This window comes from Lissotriton vulgaris, chromosome 1_1 (assembly GCF_964263255.1).
Source record: "Lissotriton vulgaris chromosome 1_1, aLisVul1.2, whole genome shotgun sequence".
NCBI classification, from domain to species: Eukaryota; Metazoa; Chordata; class Amphibia; order Caudata; family Salamandridae; genus Lissotriton; species Lissotriton vulgaris.
This window is the reverse complement of record NC_141685.1, coordinates 1531932468-1531950710: the sequence shown is the minus strand read 5'-3', so window position 1 is coordinate 1531950710 and position 18243 is coordinate 1531932468. Positions and strand designations below refer to the sequence as shown.

Here is an 18243-nt window from a genome sequence, read left to right as displayed (position 1 = left end):
GGCTTTTGCAGAGTGGGGGGTGATGTTGTTGGTTCATGGACATTAGTAGGCAGTATGGTAGTGTGTGCATATGAAGATTTCTGCCGTTGTATGTGACCCAGTGCCGCAGCTCCGGGTTGAGCAAGTGGAGAATCACTGTGATGTAACAGTGGGGGCTGATCTAACCAGAGTTCCTGCTGCTGGCCTCTGCAACAGATGTGTCGCCTGCCAGTGGAATAGTTGTACTATCCCCACCATTAAGCAAGTCCTGGGAGGAAAGTGGACCGTGGGTGACAGGGCTAGTAGCACGGAAAGAGAAGTGAGAAGTAGGTGCTGCCAAGAGCAAGGGGAGTCGGGAAGTGGCAGAAAAGAGATTGAGTAGAGCAGAGAGAAAGGAGGAGGGAGAGCAGAAGCAGGGAGGCAGGAATTTTCAAGCGAAGGAGCCATGTCGGAAAGGGCCTTGACTGGTCAGAGGACTAGTCCAGGTAAGTGTGGGTCTGGGCCTAGGCACCTGCTCAAGTCCTGAGAGTGGGGAGGAGCGCAAGGGGGTGGGCTGGGCTAGCAGCACTGGAAGAGAGGCAGGAAGTAGATGCTACAGAAGAGTAGGTAAGGATTGAGGAAAGCAGGAAGAGACATGGGAGGGGCACGTGGGTTCGGGGAAAGCGAGGTAGGTACGTGGGGTAAATAGGAGCAAAGCAGGAAATGGGCAAGGCGGTGGGAGTGTCAAAAAAGCAGAAGGAAAGCAGCAGAAAAATGCTGAGAAATGGCACAAAATGTAACACAGAGAGGCTGTGAATAGAGGTGAAAGGCTCAAAGAATGGGAGCGAGAGAGCGTAAGAAGAGTATGGCACAGAGGCTAAAAATTGGGGAGAAAAGGCACAAGGAATGCGAGAGAGTAGAATGAAAGTGGCCAAAGTAGGAAAGGCCTAACAAATAAGGGAGTGAAGAGAGAAAGTGTTACAAGAGGCTAGAAAATGGGAAGGAGATGTGTAAAGTGTGGGGAAAGAGAAGAGTGAAAGTGGTATTAGGAGGATAAAAAACAGAGGAGAAAATGCACAAGAATGAGAGAAAGGAGATTAAGAGGAGGGCAGAGACAAAGGAGCAGAGAGAGCAGCAACAGAGAGGTGGGAAACTCCAGGCAAAGAAGCTGAGTGTAAAATGGCCTTGACTGGTTGGAGGACAGATCTAGGTAAGTCTGGGGCTGGGCTAAGCACTCTTGTAGTGCACTTGTAAAATACTGATTCGACCTGGCAAAATAAACCTTTTTCCAGGCCTAAACATACCTTTTTAATACATATAAGCCACCACTAAAGTAGGCCCTAAACAGTCCAGAGGGCAGAGTGCATTCTATTTAAAAAGTAGGGCATGTGTTTTTCAGTTTTAAATATCCTGATAGTGAAAAACTCCTAAATCCATGTTTCACTAGTGTGAGACCTACCTCTACCACAGGAAAACATTGGGTTACCTTATTACATTTAAGTGCTAACCTTTGGTTGGGTACTGGTAGAAATGTCACGTTTGGACTCAAATTAATTTTTATTTAAATGCTCTTTAAAGGTATAGTCTTTTAGATTACAGTTTTGAAAATGTCCCTTTTAGAAAGTTAAAGAAAAGAGAACTTCACAGGGTTAGGCCTATAATCAGTAAGGCTAGGCCCTATATAAACTTGAAAAACAATTCAAATGCCAGTAGTGATATCATGCCACAAAATCATTCTCAACCATGATCACACCCCCATGTTATGACCATCAAATATTTAATACTTTTTTCTTTTTCCTTTTTTTCACAACTAAACCTTATCAGATATATTCTTCATATGATTCACATAGGAAACATGTATAGGCTTGTTAGTATACAGGGAAAATAACAATACTATATTTACAAGAATGGAATATATCACAAATTTACACAAAATTTACACAAAACGATGACAACATTACATACAGTAAATCTCAAAGGAAATCTTTTAAAGCCCAGGTTCTGTTTTATTTGGATTATTTGAAATAGTGGCCTTAGAGCTTACTTTCTTTTTTAGGTCCATTCCTCCTTAAGTGGGCAAAACAAAAACCGTGTCCATACTGAGCTCAGAGAAAAATCACAGTTCCTTCAGTTTAGTCCGTTTAGTGCTCCAGTAATATCACATTTATAATTAAGGCTCCCTGTTTTCCGTTTTTACTGATTTACACAGATAAATACAGACAGAAAACATTCATATTCTTGTCTGTATTTATTTTTAAATGTGGATAAAAACAGAAATTGTGTTGCTTTTTGAGTAATTCTGAATACTGTCTGCCATGACTGCCAGGCCAATAGATGTGTGGATTGATAGATAAGGGGGTTAAAAAAAAGGAATTTTAGTAATAAGGCTTCTGATAGATACATCTGCCAGTGGATTTCTCACCTTGTGAATATCCCCTTGCGTCAGCAACATTCGGAAATTCTTTTTGTAGCTTCGCGCCGACGTGGAAGATGTCACAGAGGCACAGCATTGTGCGCGACTCCGCTGATGTCACCGACACCATAATAGGCCCACGCCGGCGTGATGACATCAATTCCCTTTTTTCCACGTCGTCGACGCTAACGGTTTCAGGGAATCTCTGTAGCTGTTGGTAACTTTGTTACTGTTTTCTCTGTTTTCTTGCTTCTTTGTCTCACTGAAGATGTCGACTAAGAAGACCGGATTCAAGCCATGTAGAGAGTGCGGCAAAATGATGTCGATCACAGACCCACACGAGGACTGTATCTGGTGCCTGAGTTCGGACCATGATGTCGATAGCTGTTCTTCGTGTAAGAAGATGAATCCGAAGGCACTTCGAGAGAGGGAGACTAAGCTTTTAATGCCGAAGTTAAGAGGAAGTAAAGAAAAGAATACTTCGAGATCCCGTTCAAAAAGGGCAAGGTCGAGATCGAGGTTGAGGTCAAGATCACGCTCGGCGTCGCTTTCGAAGTCGTCATCCGGTCATGCTTCGAAGTCGAAAAAGAAGCATAAGAAGCGAAGGCATAAATCTCAGCATCACTCCGGTAAGGATTCGGGCTCGAGACCGAAGTCGCCTAAGAGGAAGCATGGGAAGGATGTAGTGTCTCCAGCACCAGAGGTCTTGGAACCAGAAGGTGAGGCTTCGCCTTCGGAGTCGCAGGTTCAATCGCCGACTCCGGTTTTGAATCCGTCTCAGGCGCCGTCTCCGGCTCGAGAGGATGAAGAAGTCCCTTTGAATGATGGTTCGATGAAACGACCACCTGTGGAAGAGGAGGCGAATCCGGAACCTCTGAAGGGTCAGTCTGTGGGTTCTTACCTACCTTTCCAAGCTCCAGGTCAAAACCCTACTGCGTTTTTAAACGCTATGTATGGTGTCTATTCCAGAGCATGGTACCCCTCTGGTGCACATTCGGGTCCTATGGGTCCTCTGGCGTATAACTTAGGAGTTCCCCACTCCTATGCTCCAGCTCCCTTTATGCCATTTATGCCGGCTCCGAAGCCGCCTTGGCATTGCTTGGCGCCGCCGAGGTCGTCGACGCCGATACCGACGTCGCCGGCTCCGAGTCGACCTCGAGAACAGCGCCCTGGGCCTACGGATTCGATCTCGACGTCGATACCGGCTCCGTCGGAGTCGTTCACGGATCCAACGGTACGGCTGTTGAAAGAGAGATCCAGAAGGGATGCTCAGCGCCTCATAGAGGAGCAAAGATATTGAGAAGCTGAGACTGAGATGGAAGAAGGTGAGCTTCAGGAGGACTGTTTTGAAGACCTAGGAGAAGCTAGTGGTTTGGAACTTTCTCCTGAATGGGAGCTGCCATCTGTGTCTGATGCTCCTTCAAAGGATGTTAAGCCATACCACATGGTCATGAGGAAGGCTGCAGAACTTTTAAATTTAACCTTGCCTACAGTGGAATATAAATCCAATCTCTTGACTGAGGTTCTCCATTCCCCAAAATCTGTTATTGAACCGTTGCTTCCCTTTAATGAAGCAATAACTGAACCTATTTTGGAGGTTTGGAGCAAGCCTCTTACAGCTCCTGCAGTGGCTAAAAGTGTTGCAAGGAGGTATAGAGTTTCACCTGGGGATCCTGAGTTTTTATCCTCGCATCCTTTGCCTGAAAGTCTGGTTATTCAGGCAGCCTGTTCAAAAAAGACTGTGGGTGCATTCCCTCAAGTGCCTGGGGATAAGGAATCCAAGAAACAGGATCAGACTGCGAAGAAGCCTTTCTCTTCAGCAAGTATGGCTTCAAAATCGACTAATGCCACTTGCTTTATGGGTAGATACATACATGCCCTGATGGATTCATTGCGACTGTTGGCTCCTAAAATTCCTGATGACAACAGGAAGGATTTTGATGAGGTATTGGCTGATGCACAGGCGGCTGCACGTCAAGTGATCCAGAGTGGGCTAGACACAGCTGATTCAGTTGCTCGCATCATGGGAACTGCTGTTGCCTCTAGAAGGGCTGCCTGGGTGAAGTCATCGGACTTTTTCGGCGGACGTTCAGGCTGCGTTATTGGATTTGCCCTTTGAAGGTGTTGGTCTTTTTGGTAAAAAAGCTGATACAGCTTTGGAATGATTTAAGGACAGTAGGGCTGCTGCCAAATCTTTTCGTCCCTACCGTCAAGGTCAACAGCAGCAGCAGCAGCAGCAGCAACAGCAGAATCCGCTGTATAAATCATACAGGGGTAAGCAAAGCGCTCGTCCTCAAGGACGTCAAGCCTCCTCCTCCTCCACCTCTTCCAACCCCCCAGCCACAGAAAAGCAGCCCTAGATCCACCATTCCGGAACATGCGGGTCCTGTAGGGGGTCGGCTTACCCATTTTCTACGGGATTGGGAATCGGTTACATCAGATCTTTGGGTTCTCAATCTCGTAGAAAATGGGTATGCTCTTCCCTTTCGGGAATTCCCTCCAAATTACCCTACTTGCCAAGGTTTTTGCACGGAGGAACACCTGTTACTCCTGCAGGATGAAGTCCAGTCACTGTTAAGAAAGGGTGCGATAGAGATGGTTCCAGACCAGGAAAGGGGTCAGGGATGCTACTCCCAGTATTTCCTGATACCCAAGAAGGATGGCAGACTTCGTCCAATCCTGGATCTCAGGATCTTGAACCTTTACCTAAAACAGGAGAAGTTCAAGATGCTCACCCTTGCACAGGTTCTTCAGACGCTGATGGAAGAAGACTGGTTGGTGTCAATAGACTTGCAGGATGCATATTTTCACATATCTATCCTGCAGTCACACAGGAAGTATCTCCGTTTTACAGTAGGATCACAACATTACCAGTTTGTGGTTCTACCGTTTGGTCTTACTACTGCGCCTCGAGTCTTCACCAAGGTGATGGCTGTGGTGGCAGCACATCTCAGAAGATCGGGGATACCGGTATTCCCGTATCTGGACGATTGGCTGATCAAAGCTCCAGTGAAGGTGCTCCATCATCTGCAAGTGACAACACAGTTGTACAGGTTGGGTTTTTCGATAAATGTGCCCAAATCTCACCTTGTGCCCTCCCAGCGCAACCTGTTCATAGGTGCGGTACTGGATACAACTGTGTCGTTCATTCCCTCCTCCACAAAGGATTCACGACATACAGGAGTTGATTCCTTTATTTTTCAATGGAGCGGTCGTTCCAGTCCTGAAGGTCCTTCGTCTGCTCAGTCTGATGGCCCCCTGCATTCTGTTGGTCAACCATGCATGCTGGCACATGAGGGCACTCCAGTGGGGCCTCCGCCGGCGGTGGTATCAGCACAACGGAGATCTCAGGGAGTCAGTCAGGATCTCCAGAGAAGCTGCAGCTGATCTGATTTGGTGGGGCGTGGAAGGCAATCTGTCTCAAGGAAAGACCTTTCAACTGCCTCCCCGTTGTCCACTCTTTTATACCTTAGATAATGACAATGTTTAAATGTATATATGTTATTCTTATTGAATTACTGCATTGTCTTTACACTGTGTGTGCTATCTTGAATATTATATACTGTGTATATATCTACTGTTGTCGGTCCGTCCGTGTGCCTCGAAGGCACGGAAAAAAGGGCGGAACTGATGTCATCACCCCGGCGTGGGCCTATTATGGTGTCGGTGACGTCAGTGGAGTCGCACGCGATGCCGTGCCTCTGTGACGTCGTCCACGTCGGCGCGAAGCTACAAAAAGAATTTCCGAATGTTGCTGACGCAAGGGGATATTCACAAGGTGAGGAATCCACAGGCAGATACTGTATCTACCAGAAAAAGCGTTACCGAAGGTAAGTAACTTGTTCTTTAATAGCAGTAGATATGCACAAGGTTGCTACTGAAATTTTAATATTTTTATATAAGTGCACTGATTTATCTTCTGCTGGTGTTCACAGCACAGAAACCTGGCAGACATTCAAGCATGAGTGCATATTTATTGGTTAAATAAATGTGGAAATATACAAATTTCAGCTAAATTGTTCCACAAAACCCGAAATAAATATGGTAAATACAGATAAAATTACCAAAAAATAAATATGAATAATACAGACAGAAATGGCAGAAAAAAAAATACCATAAAACCATTGTCTGGTCCCATTGCCTTCCCAGCGGCCAGGCCCAAAATTGCTATCTCAATTTCCTCCCATGTAATTGGAGCAGACAATGTGCTTTTCTGCTCTTCTGATAATCAAGCATTATCTATACCTAGGCTTTACATATTTACTTTTAAATGTGTGCCTTTTCCTTCCTTGTACATATATTATTTTTGTTTTCCCTGTGTATTGACAAGCCTATAAATGTTTTCTATGTGAATCACATGAAGTTTATATCTAAAAAGTTTTAGTTGTGAAAATAGGAAAAAGAAAAAATGAATATTTGATGGTCATAATGTGGTGTGTGGTCATGGTTGTGAATGATTTTGTGGTATAATATCAAATCCTTTTAGAAAGTGGGCTTTTGACTGCCCTAAACTTTCTAACACCGTGTAGGAGTGTGCAGCTGCCTGGACCTGTTAATTGCTTCACCATCAGAAATACATTTGGGGCCCAGACATTGAACAATATAATCTGGGTGTAGCTGGGAGAGGCCCAGAATCGGATGGGCGCAGCTGTTGCCTGTCCCAAATACATTTTAAATGGTTTCCTCCAGCACACTAAAAATGGAACTTAACACCAGTGTAATCACCCTAGACCACTTGGAGCCTGGGCAGTAGACGAAAGAGGAAGGAAGGAACAATCTAGAATCAGAAATCGGGGGGGGGGGGGGGGAGTGCTAGCTGTTTCCACCACTTCAAAAGGTGGCACAAGGTATACATTTTGGGCATTCTGAGTGACTGATAGTTACACTTCTGGTCCTGTAGTCATTACAGAAGAAGTCTTGCCTTGTTCCTCAGAGGACTGTCCTGCTGCTTAAGGCCTGTCTTGTGCTCCAGAAGACTGGCCTGATGCATGAGGCCTACCTTGTTCTTCAGAGGACCACTCTTCTGCTGAAGGCCTGCCCTGCTCTCTGAGAAGGAAGATTGGACCTGCTTCCTTCCTCCCTGGCTAACCTGAGTGACTCAGTTGGCTAACTTCCTTTTCTGAACAAGAGGGACATAGCGAGCTCCAGGGGCTACCTGCAACTGCCCAGCTGATCTGCTGCAACTGGACATGCAGTTGAACCGGATTGAGCTTTTCTCGTCTCTGCTGAAGTAAGTTCCTGATCCCCAAGAGATGCCTCCTCAGGTCCTGGACTGTTGGCTGGCATCAGTTGAGTTCCTCTTGTGAAATCCTAAAGTTTTGATCTCTGTGCGTTGGACCTTGAGAAGGTAACTTTTTGAGGGGGCTAACTGGTCCCTGTATCCAGTCAGCACGCCATCACAGTCAGCCTGAACTTGTGGTGTTGCCCTTGTCTAGAGCAACCTGATACTGACAGTTAGCGCTTTCTACTTCTTGGCGCTACTTTAACTTAAACATTTAAAATGGCTTATCTCTGGTTCTACTGATTGGAATTTGTCAATTAGGTCCCATTTTATTTAATATATTTGCCTTAAATATTCGCAATTGGTGTGGGATATCTCTTGTGTTGTGTTTTCACATGGTTGCTGTTTGTGTTCTGCATACATTCTTACCACAGTGCCTCTCAGTGAAGCCTGACAGCTTTTGTGCCAGACTGCCAGAGGTTAGCCCTGGCAAGGATTGTGGCTGTTGCTTGAGAAGGGTTTTCACACACTTCAATCAGCACCCCAATGTCTTAGTCTGATCATTCTAATTCTCCAGTATTGTTATCTTTCATAAATTCACTCACCGTCCTTCCTTTCCATGAGACTGTTAGAATTGCTTTGGATGAGTTTCTAATATCTTACCTGTGAAGCCTCCGAGGGGAGTTGTGCTGTGTATTTCTCCATGTCATTGGCTGGTGTTTTGGTCATCTGATGAGGTGGATAAACTACATAAAGTATATAGCAAACACAGTGTTAATTTATTTTAAATATATACTTCTCTTTCAACATTATCTACTGATGATTCAAGCACGACAATGAGGAATGATTCACACCAATAGATGCAAACACTGGAGATTAACTTCCGAAGTAAAATCTGCCTTTGTAATGATCTCCTCCATAAGGATAGTACAACAGACAAAATTCCCTGGCTGATATTCAACTTGAGGGACATCCTCCAAATGAGAATTTAGCAATTGTTCCACAAATTAGAGAATCTTTTGTTTCCAGGTATCTTTATCTCCTAACAAACGACTTGTATTAAGTTAATTGTGTCTGTCCCATTACTAACAACATATTACAGAAACTGTGCTTGTTCCAATAAAGATAGTAACAGTTTTTTTCAATCATTTTATCATTCATCAGAATACAGTGTTAACTACTGCTAACATGCCACCTATCTTACCCCTGCATCCGCATCAAGCTTGGCAATGTGACGAAGTCTCTAATGCAAGAACTAAAATCACATCTGGAAAAAAAGATTTCAGCAGCAGGTAAGCATTTTGCAGAGGCTCTTAAAGAGTTACTTTTGCTAGAATTCTAAATCGCTCTTTCATGAATTCCTTTCACAGAATCTTAACATATTTGTACTTGCAGCCACTTGGACCACCTTTTCATATAAATCCATATCATAAGTAGTATATGCTCATTAACTCCAGTCTGGCCAATATTGTTATTTGGACGTAAACCGAGTATTTATTGTACACTGAATTGAATTGTGATACACTAACGCAAGTCCCTTTATTTCTTTTAATGACAATATCATTACATCTCTAGCTTTGCCCTGTTCTCCCTTCACTTGCTGATGGAAGTAGTGTTTTGTCTTTTTTGTGAATTCACAAAATTAACCGGATTACTCATGGGAAGTCGCACATTTTCTTTGAGTCAGTGAGTGCTGGGTAAAATGAACATGCACATCAAACGTTTTTTTTCTTTCCATAAATCACTGAGAAATGGGACAAAAGGGGGTTGTAGGCTGTTTTACTGCATTTGCATATTCACTTCAGCCAATTAGGGGTTTTATGTGTAAAGATGCTGTCAAATATTTAAATACACAAAAAATTATATCTTTTGGGATGTTTCTTTCTATAGAAGTTAATTGAATTCATAGTTTCAATATAAATCGTTTTTCGGTTGAATATCACGCAGTTGTATTATGTGCAAAATCAGCTCTCCTGCTTTGCCAAGTATGTGTGATTTTTTTGTTCTGGCTACAGTCAACTTACTCTATTTGTCAGCACAATACACCACAAATGACGTACAGAAAGGAGCCTTGATCCCGCCTTCTTCAGCCATTGGCTTCTTTGGATACGCCTCATTCTAGCACTAGATATTGATGGGCTTGTTAGCCGTGTTTTGGGTCAGCCCAAAACACGGTTCTTTCTAGTGTAACACATGCTGTAACGCGTGCGTTGTGAAGTGTCCTATTCGTTATGCCTCTGACCCTGGCAGCATGAAGCGCAGTAAAATTTTTGGTATTTGAAGCTGCTGCCTTCAAGTCCCCACACAACTGTGAACAAGAGAAAAAGTCGACTCGCTCATAACGTGGCATGTAAAATCTCTCTTTGAATTAAAAGAGGAATCCCTTGTTTTAGGACGACCCCCACATCAATGGTCTGACACAGTCATAGATGTGGAGTTGTACAAAAGAGGATGATGGACGGAGCGTTTGAGCCAATCAAACACTCACCCCCAGTCAACTGATCTGGGTTTAATCCATCACAATTCTTTAGCTCACTCAGCCACCCCAGTTCAGACATGGCCATATGCAAATCAGTCTGACCCTGTGCCTCATGGGAACAGTCCAGCCCAAACTGCCAAGCCATGTCTTTCCTGGACCGGAAACAAACATCCTGGGACTGGTTTCGGATTCATAATCCTCATCAGCCAGGCTATCTTTAATCCAGTAGCCAAGTGAGCAAGGGACTCACGTCTGAGCATACCCTGCCAATTTAGGGCGAACAAAGCGATACAAAAGGGGATGATGGACGGAGCGTTTGAGCCAATCAAACACTCACCCCCAGTCAACTGATCTGGGTTTAATCCATCACAATTCTTTAGCTCACTCAGCCACCCGAGTTCAGACATGGCCATATGCAAATCATTCTGACCCTGTGCCTATAGATGTGGGGTTGCCCTTTGTAATCCAGCATCCCGTTCAATGATGAGTGGCATTTTTTTTCAATTTACTGTGTCTCACTGTGTGTGCCTCGTTCCTGAGCAGCCACTCTTTCCATTGCCTGGTGGCTTTTCTGCTGGTTTCCGGAATCCTTATGTAGATGCAGAGCACCTAGAATCCCTTTCAGTTGCAGTGGAGCTGCTCAGTCCACATTACCTCACTACAGCAATGCACATTTCCTTTACTGCAGCTGACATTGGTCGGAAGCTAGTTGAGAGCATCAGGGCCTAGGGTACAGGTCTTGGCATATAAATTTGATCTTTCTTCTAGAGCATTTTTCCCCAACTCATCTGACAGGTAATTTTCTGATATTTCTCTGCAGGAGAATGTGTAGCACATATTTGGTGTCACAGAGGGATAAATATACATGAAGTCGAACATTTATTTATGATGCTGTAAACAGGTTAGTTTCAGTTACTTTATAGTGTCCCGCTTATGTCATCGGACGTGCACCACTGAACAGCTTCATATCACTAAAGTTCCTTTTTCTATGCAATTGTTGTTCGTGGAGCACCATTCGCTGGCAGGCCTTCCCCCACCCCCCAAGCATGCCAAACCTTTTTTTTGGGCTATTTGGGGTAGATTGCGCTCAGGCCCCTGTAACTTACTTTCCACATAAGTTAGCCACGCCAAATTTGCTTCCTTTTCTACCAACATCCTGAGGATTCTAAATATACCAAGAGTTTGTGGATTTCCCTGGAAGGGACTGAGAAATTAGTCAAAATACAGCGCAATTCAAATTTTTGGGAAGAAAGCGCCTGTTTTTTCCTCTGCAAATGGTATCAAGGAAGGGTTTGCGGTGCCAAAATCAACATATTCTCATCCTTTCAGGGACAGGCAGACTTTTATCAGAAAACCAACATTTTTTACTCAGTTTTGGCATTTTACTGGGACAAAGCCTATTTTTCCTTTTTTCGGTGCTTTCAGCTTCCTTTCAGTTAGAGGTAGAAATGGGTGTAAAGCCACAAATGGAAAGCTATACATTTCTGGAAAGTAGATACAAGTCTGGATTCAGCAAAGGGTCATTTGTGTAGATCCTTCAAGGTTTTCCTATAGAAACTAACATTTAAAATAAAGAAATATTGAAATTGATTTGAAAAAAAACAGCCATTTGTGTCTACATTTTCACTTATTTCTGAACAGAATATGGAGTTTAGAAGCAGTGGTTATATGCACATCTCCAAATGTGTGGGTCCCTATACAAGCAGGGTAATTGGAGGGCATTTTTCAAAATGACTTAATTTTTACACATTGTCTTATGTTTGAAAGGCAGAAATGCATAGAAAGTCAATTGGTAACAACACTTGTTCTGCTATTTTGTGTTTCCCTAAGTCTCCTGATAAAAATGGGACCTCATTTGTGTGGGTAGCCTGATGCCCACAAGAGGAAATTACCAAAATGCAACTTGGACACATCACAGATTTCCAGTGAAAACTGACCCTTTTTTCGCAATTTGCCTAGCTGTGAATTTGGAACCTAAGCTCAGCCAGCATCTAGGGAAACTTAGCAAACCTGTATATATTTGAAAACTAGATAACCAGGGGAATCCTGGATGGGGTGACTTGTCTGGCTCTCACCAGGTTCTGTTACCCAGAATCCCTTGCAAACCTTAAACTTTGTAATAAAAAAATGTAAAACACATTTTCCCCACATTTCTGTGATGGAAAGTTCTGGCATCTGTGGAGAGCCTGGGACTAAAACGCAAATGCCGCCTTGGCAAAAACAGGTTGTTTTGTGATAGATAGGGGGGCACCTGGGTTTTTGTTCCCGGGTTTGGCGGCCATCTAGGTACACCAACCAAACCCGGACATTCCTGAAAACTAGACACCCGGGGAAGTACATGGAGGTGTGACTTGCGTGGATCCCCCAACGATTTCTTACCCAGAATCCCCTGCAAACCTCAAATTTAGATAAAAACACATTTTTCTCACATTTCTGTGTGGAATCTGCATGCCGGCCCAATTTTCCTACTACCCAGCATTCCCCTCTTTTTCCCGAGAAACATGATACCTCCCTTGTGTGGGTGCCCAAAGCAGAGTCATCCTTAAAGCGTATAAGATGAAAAACTGAGGTGGAACCAAACTGTGTCAATAAGGGCAGTTTTTTTAATACGATTTTAGGCTGACTCTGGTTTTGGCACCCACACAAGTGAGGTATAATTTTTCTCAGAAGATCGAAGGGAACGCTGGGTGGTAGGAAATGTGTGCCGGTGCAGTGATCCTTCAAGTTTCCCACACAAACATGTGTGGAAAATGTGACTATTAGCTAACTTTGAGGTTTGAAGTGTGCTCTGGGTAGGAAAATGTTGGGGGGTCCATGCAAGCTCGATCGCCAGCCAAGCGACAGTCTGCCCATACCACCAGCAATGTGCCAGTCCTCACACACCACCAGCCAAGCGCAAGTCCACACACACTGCCAGTCAAATGCCAGTACATGCAGACTGTCAGCCGAACTCCAGTTCTCTCGCCACACACACACACTTTGGGGAGATAATGTGGCCTAATGGCTAGGGCGGTCGACCTCTGAGCTGGGGAACCGGGTTCGAGTCTCGACAGGGACTCTTAACATTCTTTGATTCCGGGCAAATCACTTAATCTCCTCGTGCCTAACAAAATGAATGTGCCCACCTGTAATGTAACTGGTGCTCATGTGAAGCGCTCTGATACCGCCGGGTCTAGTTTGCGCTATATAAAACTCCCAACAGAACCACTCTATCACTCTCTCTCGCTCTCTCGCTTTCTCTCTCTCCCTCCCTTCCTCTCTCTCTCTCTCTCAGACAGGACTAAAATGTGTGTCAAAAAAAGGAGAGCAACCCTTGACTACGGGGTCGCTCCCTGACATGCCCGTACACATATATCCCTGGTGCCTAGTTGGCTTTCTGCCCCCTCCCGGAGGGCCGATCGGATGTAGTTACCACCATCTGTCCCTAGGGACAGAAAGACTGTGCCCATTTTTTTTGGAGGGGGGGGCATCGTCATGCCCATTCTTGGCAGCCCCAACCCTACACAAAGAAAAAGAGTCCCTTGTGCCATTTGGGCTTTCTGGAGTGCAGATCAGGAGCTATTGCCACAATATGCCTCCCAGGGGCCAGAAAGACTGTGCACATTTTTTGGGGGGTTCGGAAACATGACATGCCCATTCTGGGCAGCCCCTACTCCTCTGTTATAAAAAAAGATCCATGGTGTATAGTGAGCTTTTTGCTCCCCCTCAGAGGCAGATTGGGGGTAATAACAACCATCTGCCCCTCGGGGGGCAAAAAGACTCTCCCTTTTGTGTTTGAGGGGGAAAGGAGCATTGGCATGTCCATTTTGGGCAGCCCCTACACCTACTCATTCAAGAAAAATAATCCCTGGTTTCTAGTGGGCTTTCTGCCCCCCGGTGGGGGCATATTGGGGCTTATAATTCCCATCTGCCCCAAGGGAGGGGCAGAAAGTCTGTCCTTTTTTAGGGGGTGGGTGGGGGCATTCACATGCCCACTCTTGGCAGCCCCATCCCTCTTTTAGAAAGAAAAATAAATCCCTGGTGTCTAGTGCACTTTTCAACTCGGATGGAATACTCCCATCTGCCTCTGGGGTGGCAGAAAGACTGGGGTAGGGGCATCGGCAAGTCTATTGTTGGCAGCAATCACCCCTCTTCTATTAAAAAACCCACAATAATCCCTGGTGCCTAGTGGGATTTCTGCCACCCCCCCGATGGGCAGATCAGGGGCTATTGCCCCCATCTGTGTTTCAGGGGAGGTAGATAAACTGTGGTGATTTTTGAGAGGAGTAGGAGCATTATAATGCCCATTTAGGGCAGCCCCCACCCCTAAGTATTCAAAAGAAATATTCCCTGGCGTCTAGAGTACTTTTTGCCCCCCAGGCATGTTGGGGTCTACTGCCCCCATCTGCTCCCCTGGGGGTGCAGAAAGACTGAATATGTCCAAAATATTTGGGGGGAGCAAAATCCCTTGCCCAATGCGCTGCTCCCCCCTCCCTGAATCCCTGCTAGGAGATCTCCCTTCTTCAGTGTTCCCCAAGCAGGTATCCACTAGGGGAGGGTACCATTGGAAAGGGGCGATTCTCTCCTTTCCACTGATTCCTCCCCATCTGCCTATGTGCTCGGGGGCTGAGATAGCCTCACAAGCACGTAGGCAGTAAAAGTGAAATGAGCCATCTGAAAAAGACCATTAGTTATAGATTCCTTACCTTTGAATTCCCCCCGGTGTCAGACTGGATCCGGAGAAACTTTTTCGGAGCAGTACCCCTGCACGTGTAGGTGGCGCCAGTCGACTCCGCATTTGTCAACGGCTTTGTGGTCGCTGGGTTGATGTTGCGGTGTCTATTTAGATGCCGCACCTGCGCGCTGACGTCAGTTCTTTCTGTTTCTGCCCCAGCCAGCGCAGATCCAGAGAGAGCGTGCCCATTAGTCACTTTTTGACTAACCTTTTTTGACTTTTTGTCAACGTCTTTTGAGTCTTACGACTCCTGGTGCATGAGGCATGTTCAGCCGTTGGCCCTGTTTCAAGCCTTGTGACTCCTGTCACAAGTTGATGTCGGTCACCGATCTTCACCTCTTGTGTCTTTGGTGCCTGGAACGTGACGTACTCCGACTGCCGGGCCCTGAAGTGTTTGCGGGAGTGGCCCAAAACCTTTTAAAGGCCCGGCAGTCTGCTCCTTGCTGCTTGAGGTGCCGGTCGTAGGGAAAGTTGCGCGACCGGTCGCGGAGCCATCACCACTCATCATCGAAGTCTTTGCAATCCTCGGGTAAGTCGAAGCACAAGAAATACGGGACCCGGAGCATTGTTGCTCTCCGACTCCTTCCTCAGAGCCTGCTGGGATGGCTCTGTGCTTCCCGCCCTTTCCCAGAGCCAGCGCTTTCCCTGCCCAGCTTCGTCAATTTTATGAAGTGCTTCACAGCATCTTTGGGCAGCCCAACTCCACTGGCACGCCTTCGGGCCCGCTGACTCAGCTGGGATCCCCGGCACCGCAGGGCCCCCATGGATCCAGGCCTGGATCCAAATCAGTGCTGGTCGACAACGCAGTGCCTTCCCGGCACCGATCCCGGTGGCAACGCCCCCGACGCCGATAATGCCCCCAACCGGCGTCAACCCCAGCCTCCTGCCTGATGTGGACAAGGCGCCAGACCGACATCGATCGATGTTGCTACCAGCACTGGAGGGTAATTTTGTCCCACTGTTTATTCCTGTCGTTCCCTACCGCCCTGAGTGGCTGCCAGAGGAGGGTGAGGAGGACTGGGAGAAGTCTATTGACCCTCTAGCAGATCAACACGATGACCCGGACTGGAGAGAGGAGTTGGGTGATGCCAGTGGTCTGGATAACTCCCCAGACCTTGGTATGCTTTTTCCCCCTACCATGGCCATGGAGGAGGGAGCTTCCTACTTTGTGGTGTTGCGTAGGGCGGCTGAGGTCTTGGACCTCGAGCTTCCTACAATGGCTGTCAGGACTAATCTCCTGACTGAGGTGCTTCAGCCGGCAGCAGCCTCTTCAGAGCTCTGTTGCCTTTTGATGAAGCCCTCACCGACATCCTTTTGGGCACTTCGTCCAAGACCTGCACAGGGGGTCCTGTGGACGGGATGATTGCATGATGCTACTGCCCGGCCCCAGGCGACTTACTTTTCCTCTCCCCACACCCTTCCCCTGAGAGCTTGGTGGTCCAAGCCTCATCCTCGAAGGGCGCATTCCCTACTACTCCAGCAGATAGGGAATACAAAAAGCAGGACCATCTTGGGAAGAAGATGTTTTCTTCCGCCAGCTTAGGACTGTGTTCGGTGAACACCGCAGGTCTCTTGGGCAGTTATACACACACTGTGTGGGATACGGTCATGCAAGTGCTGCCATAGTGCCCGGAGGTAGCCCGGGCCGTTCTCACCCGCGCTGTTGCTGAGGGTCGAGATGAAGCAAAGTTCACCATCCGGTGTGGGCTGGATACCGCCGACTCGCTGGGTAGAACGTGTTCCACATCTGGAGCCCTAAACGTCCGGCTTCTCTGGGGATGATGAATCTACCCTTTAGGACATGACCTTTGATGGCCGTCGCCTGTTTGGTGAAAAGGTACACAACACGCTCAAGCGTTTCAAGGACTCTAGGGCAATGGCCAGATCCTTGGGCCTTGCAACCAATTCTCATCCCATACAGTCTGCTTTTCGCCCCTTTAATGGCTGGGGAAGGGGTGCCCCACCACGTTCCACCCAGAGATATAGAGCAGCGCAAGCTAACCAGCCTCTGCGTGGCCAGGGATGTGGGACCAAGCGTTGTTGGTCTGAGAGCCATCGGGCAGGCCAGTCCACCAATGCACCCTCTGCAGCTCCCTCCAAGCCTTCCTAGTCCGACCTTTCAGGGCCACTAGTAGCCAAAGGGCAGCAGGATCCACCATCACCTCCCGCACAGGCACAACATCACGTCGGACAGGTGGGTTTTGCAGATAGTCTGAAGGGGCTACACCCTCCCCATCGAGACTACACCTCCCTCTATGCCACCAACACTCCATCATATATCGGAGGATCATTTGGCCCTTCTCCGCCAGGAAGTTCTCTCTTGGGCAAGGGAGCTATCAAAAGCGTCCCTGTGCCGAAAGTAGGTAGTGGTTGCTACTCCCATTGTCCTTCTTGGTACCCAAGAAGGACAAAAGGCTGCATCCTATCTCAGACCTCAGGGACGTCAACCGCTTCCTCAGGAAGGAGAAGTTCAAGATGTTAACCTTGGCTCAGGTCTTGTCTGGCCTTGACCCTGGAGACTGGATGGCAGCATTGAACTTGCAGGATGCTTACTTGCACATCTCCGTCTTGCCTGCCCACTGGCATTACCTACGGTTCATGGTAGGCCACAAGCATTTTCAGTTTACTGTGCCCCCCCAGGTGTTCACGGAAGTGATGGAGGTGGTCGCAGCTCATCTGCCCAGATCTGGAGTTCTAGTCTTCACCTATCTTGACGACTGGCTGTTTAAGGCAGGCTCGCCCCAGGCTGTCGTCTCCTACCTCCAGACTATGGCAGACCTCCTGCATTCGCTTGGGTTCACTATTAACATGCCAAAGTCGCACCTGACTCCCTCTCAGAAGCTCCTTTTCATCAGAGCGGTTCTGGACACAGCGCAGTTACGGGTCTAACCTTCAGAGCAGGGAGTCCAGGATATTCGGGCTATGATACCGATGTTTCAGCCTCTATCCTGGATTTCGGTGAGAATGACCAAGGCTACTGGGCCTCATGGCCTCCCGCATCCTGCTGGTGGATTAGGCCAGATGGCATAGGTGGGCTCTGCAGTGGGACCTGAATTTCCAGTGGGCACAGCATCAGTGGAAGCTTTCCGATGTCGTCTAGATCTCGGAAAGGACTTCAAGTCAGTTGCAGTGGTGGCTCACGAACCAGGATTGGGTCAGCGGCAGATTCCTCTCCCTTCCCCAACCAGAGATCACAGTAGTGACGGATGAGTCACTTCTGGGATGGGGCGGCCACATGGAGGAGGCAGAGATCAGAGGCCTCTGGTCTCCGGCAGAGCTACGGGCAATTCGTTTTGCACTGAAGGCATTCCTCCCCTCTGTCAAAGGCAAAGTAGTGCAGGGGTTCAGGGACAACACCACCAGCATGTAGTACTGCAACAAACAGGATGAGGTAGGGTCGTGAACCCTATGTCAAGAGGCTCTTTGCACATGGCTGGAACATCAGGGCATATCCCTGG

At 47.0% G+C, this 18243-nt stretch overlaps 1 protein-coding gene across 2 annotated transcripts in view; it reads left to right on the top strand.

The window, feature by feature from the left end:
- The window catches only part of LRRIQ1 (leucine rich repeats and IQ motif containing 1), a 1278742-nt gene that overhangs the window by 799847 nt on the left and 460652 nt on the right, over positions 1-18243 (top strand). For both annotated transcript variants that reach the window (XR_015295276.1, XM_086917996.1), the window contains exon 19: positions 8757-8884. Coding sequence is in view for 1 of the 2 variants with exons in the window: in XM_086917996.1 (XP_086774122.1) it covers positions 8757-8884 (128 nt within the window). In the remaining variant the exon portion in view is untranslated. The remainder of the gene's footprint in view (positions 1-8756; positions 8885-18243) is intronic.